We start from the raw sequence: 6,488 nt of genomic DNA on the forward strand, positions 1-6,488 counted from the left end.
CCTCCACCGAGGCGGGCGGGTTGCGGGCGGCGGCGGGAGCGGGAGCGGCGGGGCGGGGGTTCGGCGGAGGGGGCGGGGCTCACCCTCCGGGTGAGCCCCGCCCCCTCCGCCGAACCCCCGCCCCGCCCCTTCTGCAACATCGCGGCCGGAGCCTTCATCCCCGCAGGTCCCTATGGAATGAGATCCCTCCCGCACACGCGCTGGGACAGGGTTCGTTTTCCAAGCCTTGGGAAACACCACCCTTTCCCGGAGCCTCCGCAGAGCCAGCCCCGGGAATGCCCCGCGGACACCCACCCCAGTGATGCCAACCGCCCGTGTCTGGTAGGAGTGCCAGGTTATCCGCTCCGGGTGAGAGTTTTCCTCCCCGGAGGCAGGGGATGGCTTGGCAAAATCCAGGAATTCCATCTCCGGGCACAGACCTGAGACCTTGGCACGGGCGAGATGACCTGATGGTTGACAGGACCCGCCGTCCAGGATCCCGCTGCCTAATTCTCGGTGGAGGGATTCCCACGGCCCGTGTCCCGCCGCGTGGCTGGGCTCGGTCCCAGCTGACGGTGCTCGCGGCGGGAGCCCCGTTAGAGCGTCGGCGGTGCCCTGGCACGCTGTCAGCCTGCTCTGTGCCCTTCCAAGGTTTGCCAAGAGCAAGTGGCCAGGGGTGCCATGTGCCGGGGACACCGGGATGGGCTTTGGCAGGGGCTGCTGCCTGCCTGCGGCTCTCGCTGCCACGGAAGGTGTAGGCAGGGATGGGTGGCAGCGTGGCATGGGGCCAGCGTGGCGACAACGCTCTTTGCAGCTTTGTCGTCTGCCTCCAGCAGAACAATATCTCTTAAAATTTTATTTTCTTCCTTAATTTCCTCGGCCTTTCGCTCCTGCCAGCTGTCTGGGATTTTACTTCCAAAAGAAGGACCCTGCATTTTCTTTGCTCCCTAATTTGCTGGGGCTCCATGCTCATTAATTGCTTCTCAATTTTAACATTTTTAACATGCACCTCTGGGACCAGCAAATGCACCAGGCGATGGTGCTGGGAGAAGTGGGGCAAGTGCCCGCACTGGGGCCAGTAACCACACCTTTAACCTGCTGCTTTTTGCCCTGTGGGAAGGTGGAGTTGGGGGGTTACTGGGATGGATACTGGTTCAAACTGGTCCCATTTATGCTGATACAAATCCATGACAAGCTCAGTGGTTTTAATACACTGACAGAGCTGAGCTCCTCTTCTGCCCCGCTGTCACCGAGTGATGCAGAGGCCAAGGTCAGCTGGTGGGTGAAGCCCTTGCCAGGTCCTGTCCATGCCAGGTCCCCTTGCGCCACTGACCCAGCACCTCCAGCTGCACCCAGGGGACTGGTGCTTCTGGCTGTTGGTGCCCTTGTGCAGCACGAAGGTGCCATCGCATGGCCAGGACTTGGCACTTCCAGGGCAGGGTCTGGCCAGGACCCGTCACCCACAGGGCTGGGGCAGGTCCTCAGGCATCACAGCCAACCTGGCCCTTCCAGGGCTGTGCACTCTGATGGGGTGGTTGGTGCCCTTACCCCACCACGGGCCCCCCAGACCCCCACAGCTGCTGGGCGTGACCCCTCTGGGTATCAGGACCAGGGGCTGACTCCTGGTGGGGGTGAGGACCACGGATCAGTTCTGCAGCGGCGAGGAGTTATGAAGCTGACCTGGACCACAGGTCCACAGCATGGCTGTGGCCAGGAGCGAAGCCACCCGTGGCACATGGTGGGGGACCAGGCACGGGTCTGCGCAGAGGCAAACCCAGCAAGAGTCGGGCCAGCGCAGGGGGGCTGGGGCCAGGGCAGCCCCGAGCAGGGGGCATTGGGCAAGGGGGTCTGTGAGGGAGGCAGACGGGGATGGTGGTGCCACTGCTTCCCCATGTAGACATCAAGCCTGTGGCCACTCAGCTGGGCAAGAGCAGCGGGAGCAAATGGGAGGTAACTGGTGGGGCAGTGGCATGTGTCCAGGGGAGTCTGTGAGTCCTGGCAGAGAGACCCCCCTCCATGCTGCCTACCCAGACAGGAGATGTCTGAGAGCCCAAAGCACCTCTGCGAGGGTGCCAGCATGCCCAGCCGCAGAGCAGGGTCACCACCTGCAGATGTGGAGGCAGAGGGGGTGGGAGCCAGCCCCAAGCGCAGCGGGGCTGGGGGCTGCAGAGCAGGGAGCTGAGCTGGATCCCCCAGCGCTGACCCGTCGAGGGTGAGCGGGGCAGGCAGGAAGGTGGGACATGCTGCCCTCAGCCTGAGTTATCCTGAGATGCCCTGATCCTATTCCCTCTCCGGAGCAGTGTTCGCTGCTGGCCACAAGCCCACTCCCAGCTCCAAGGGTCTGGCCTGCTGCAGATGGCTGCTGATTCCCAGTCTCTGGAAATGCAGGCTGAGGCCACGCGTCTTGCTAATGCTGAGTTTCAGATCTTAAAATTTACTCGGCAAAGGTAAAAAAGAAAAAAAAGTGGCTTTTCTGGCCTTTATCTGGTGCTCAGCCTCTCCCCAGAACGGTGCTTGGGGCTGGAGGTTACTTCTGAGCCACTTTTGGGCAGTTGTGCCAGGAGTCCCTGTGCCCAAGGCCCCGGCTGGGAGAGCAGGACACTGCGGGCATGTCCCAGCCCCAGGGTGGGAGAGCCGGAGCTGTGGCTCACCGACTCCAACAGCGGGATGCAGTTGTCTGCAAAGACAACGAGGGATGAGGTTGTTCTCCTGCGCCAGATAGGAGCCTGAGGAGTAACACAGCTCTAGGGAAAGCTGCTCAGCACCCACCCGGAGGGATGCATGGGCTGAAATCCCCCGTGGACCCCAGTCGATAACAACGTTTCTGCCTGACGCCCCACACACTGCCCACGGGGGCTGCAGCTGCCCCAGCTCAGTGCACTCCAGGGCACTGCCAGCCCGGCGGTTGAACCATGCTCCCTGCAGTCCTCAGTGCAGCAGCCACAGGATGGTGCCAAAATCATCCTCTGCCTCTTGCCACATCTTTCCTCCACACCAGAGCCGAGCGCAGGGACCCCTGGGCAAGGGTGACCCAGGACAGGGGCTGCCGGTTGCTCTTACTGGCTTTGGGCAGCAGGATTGTCATCTCCTTGGAAAGTCCCACCCGGCTCATGATGTCTCTGAATTTCACCAGCACGAGGGGTTTCGCTTCAGTGTCTGTCCCTGCAGGGACAGAGACGTGGCTGCAGCCTGGCCAGCTGTCCCCAGACCTCCTCCTCCCATGGGGGTGGCATGTTGGGGATCCCATCCAGCCCGGCCAGAGCACCCAGCCCCCCAACACCCCGGAGCGGTGGAACAAACTGTCCGGTGGCTCCCGTCCTGCTGGCAGGGGCTTGCGGGACGGTCAGCCCCCCGCACCCCTCACCCCCCCGGGCATCACTGAGCCTCTTTGTGCTTCCTCCAGCACTTGCTGTAGAGAAACAGCACCGAGGTGGTCAGCCCCCAGGGCTGCCGGTCGCTGAGGAGGGCGGTGTGGCTGGCGTAGCCAGTCACTTTCTTCCCGCACCCCAGTGGATGGTCTCACGCACCCCCTGGGCTGCATACACCCCACTTTGGAGACCACTGCCCCAGAGGAAGCAGTGATCTTCCCTGACGGATAAGCCTGACGAAAGGGATGTGTTTCTTTTATCCCTCGTGACGCTGCTGTCTTTATGGCACGCTCCGTTGGTCCGTATCGTGGTGTCGTCTCGCCCACCAGTGGCACGAGTTGATGAAGGCCGAGCTCGGGGCACGCTCAGGGCTTGTGGTGCCTGACTGTTCCCTGACACAGGGGTTCTCCATCTTCTCTCCCTGCCTCTCACCTCCAGATGTGCGTACCCGGCCGAATACCAACGCAGCTGCAGCTGGCAGGAGCGGTCGTGAGGTCAGAGGTGTCCCTGTGAGCAGGGAGAGCAGGGGGAGGCAGGTAGCTCTGGCTCACCCCGCCCGTGGGAAGGAAGGGATGTGAAATTCCTGTTTTATTTCCAAAGGAGCTGCCGATTTTGTAGATGTCCTAAAAAGTGGGTTCCCCAACTGGCCCTGTGTTGTCCGTGTGCTCCGGGAGGAGGTGTCGTGTCCTCACCGGTGGGGATTAAGGCACGTTGGTTTCCTGCTGGGAAATCCTTGGCTCCATCAGGGATGGAGGTGTTTGCAATTGCAGGAAACCAGTTCCCATGATTTCTGCTAAGTAGAGGTCTTCCAGAGTCTGACTTGTAAAGAAACCCCAACCCAGCACTTGGCCGGGGTCCGAGGAGGACGGGTTTTGCTGTGCCTGTAGCTGTATCTTCTCGCGCACTCTGAGCACTGGTCACCACATCCTCTCCCACCCCTTTATTTACGACCACCAGGGAACATCTTCCCGGCTCCATGCGCGGCTGAGAGCCCCTGAGCCCTTCCCGATGGCACGTTGTGAACCACGTTCATCCGCTCTCCCACCCGTGCTCCTGCCTTATGGCCACCCTTTCGCACGTGGAAGGGGCTCTCCATTCCCAGGATTAACTTTGACTCCTGACACGACAAAGATCAATCCCCTGACAACGGTTTTCCTCTTATACATATTTTATTGCATCAAGGGAAAGACATCCGGCTCTGCAGCGCCTGCACGTCCGCCCCGACAAGATTATCCAGCACTTCACAGGAGATGCAAACGGCCGGGGGTTCCTGCTGTGCTCCGCGGCGTTTCGCCTCGGAAAGGGCTCTGCTCGGGAACACAAGCTCTTTCCAGGGAGCCTGGCAGAGCCCTGCTGCAGATAAACGATTAAAACCCGTACGGCTTCCCAAGGGCACCGTCACACCAAAGGCAGCGCGTGGGGCTTCTCTGCCTGGGCAATAACTATTCCTCAGCACAAAAAGTCCCAGAATTACTTATCGGGAGAACTCCTGTGGCCGAGCAATTAGCAATTTTACAAAATCCCCTCCTAGTCTGTTCAGGTGTCAGAGGACACGGCGTGCCAGCCTTCTGCCACCGGTCCAGGAGCGTGAAGATCTCTGCAGTGCTCCACGCTGGAAGGGTAGTACCCAGCTCCTGGGGTGGGATGAGACACAGCTCACCTGCCCAGGGTCGTATTGGCATGAGTTGGGCTTCCTGAAGCTGGCACTGAGGTTCAAGCCAGCTGTGCTAGGGGCTTCCAGACACAAAGGGAGACGATGCTGTGAATTAGGCACCCAGCCCCCGGGTCCCCATCAGGCAATAACGGGTCTGAGCATTGGATGTGTTGGTGAGGGAGAGTGAGGGGCCATCGGTTGTGCCCCACCAGCACCTCGTGGCGCTGTCGTGATCAGGAGCCCCACACCCCTTCACGTGTGTTGGATCACCGAGAGCCGCATCCCTGCCGTGGGGAGGGTGGATGTCGCCCAGCGGCGATGCCTGCACCCTTGATGGACATCTGCAACACCCCCCTGCGCAGGGCTTTCCTCATGGCCCCTTTGACCTCGTTGTTTCTCAAGCTGTAGATGATGGGGTTGAGCATGGGGGTCACGGCGGCGTACAGCAGGGCAAGGGCCTCATCCACCTCCTTGGAGCCGCTGGAGTGAGGCACCAGGTACGCGACGGCCCCGGCGCCGAAGAACAGGGACACCACGGTCAGGTGGGAGGTGCAGGTGGCAAAGGCCCTCCGTGTCCCTGCTCCTTTCTGGAGAACAGCCCCGATGATGTGAACATACGACACGAGAGTAAGGAGGAAAGAGCCCATCGCGACAGTCCCAGCCAACGTATACAGGGCGGCCGTGTTGAGGGCAGCGTTAGGGCTGCAGGACGCCTTCAGCAGGAAGGGCATCTCGCAGAACAAGTGGTTAATCATGTTGGACCCGCAGAAGGGCAAGTGGGCTGTGAGGAAGGCCTGGACGAGAGAGGAGAAGGAGCCGCTCAGCCACGAAACAGCCACTAAGCGGTGGCACATCTTCTTGCTCATGAGCACCGGGTAGTGGAGGGGGTGGCAGATGGCCAGGTACCGATCATAGGCCATGGCAGCCAGGAGCACACACTCAGAGCCCCCAAAGCAAAGGAAGAAGTAGATCTGTGTGATGCAGCCCACAAAGGAGATGGTCTTCTGCGGTGAGAAGGAGTCTCCAAGGATCTTAGGGAGGGTGACGGAGGAGTAGCAGATGTCCAGGAAGGAGAGATGACTCAGGAAGAAATACATGGGGGAGTGCAAGTGGCTGTCCAGCCAGACGAGGGTCACGATGAGCAGGTTCCCCAGCACCGTCACCAGGTAGATGAGCGAGAAGCACAGGCAGAGGGTCACTTGAGCTCTGTAGGCACTGGAAAGTCCCAAGAGAAGGAACATGGTGGGGTTGCTGAGATTTCCTTGCTGCAGGGAGTTGGGACTCATCTAGAGGGAGAGCAGGAGGAGACAAGGACAGGTAGGAGGAGGGTGAGGGCTCAGCCCTGCCATGGGGCATCAGCAGCCCTCTGTTCTGCTGCGTGGTGGGCTGAAGCTGTGCCACTGCCCCAGCGATCCTCACACCTCGCTCCAGGGGCTCGGGGGGGACATGTCTGAGGGGGCAGGTGCTGCATCTCAGCCCATGGGGTT

The 6,488-nt window shown here is 60.9% G+C and overlaps 1 protein-coding gene across 1 annotated transcript; it reads right to left on the bottom strand.

The window, feature by feature from the left end:
• Nucleotides 1-5,267: 5,267 nt before the first annotated feature.
• On the bottom strand, nucleotides 5,268-6,287 carry LOC104380068 (olfactory receptor 6N1). Its single transcript, XM_009987492.2, has one exon. The coding sequence runs from the start codon at nucleotides 6,285-6,287 to the stop codon at nucleotides 5,268-5,270; it is 1,020 nt and encodes a 339-aa protein (XP_009985794.2).
• Nucleotides 6,288-6,488: the final 201 nt, after the last annotated feature.

Source organism: Tauraco erythrolophus, chromosome 22, assembly GCF_009769465.1.
Source record: "Tauraco erythrolophus isolate bTauEry1 chromosome 22, bTauEry1.pri, whole genome shotgun sequence".
NCBI classification, from domain to species: Eukaryota; Metazoa; Chordata; class Aves; order Musophagiformes; family Musophagidae; genus Tauraco; species Tauraco erythrolophus.

What these genes read in the sequence shown, in the direction of transcription:
- LOC104380068 (XM_009987492.2), bottom strand. Translation starts at nt 6,287, where the DNA reads ATGAGTCCCAACTCCCTGCAGCAAGGAAATCTCAGCAACCCCACCATG.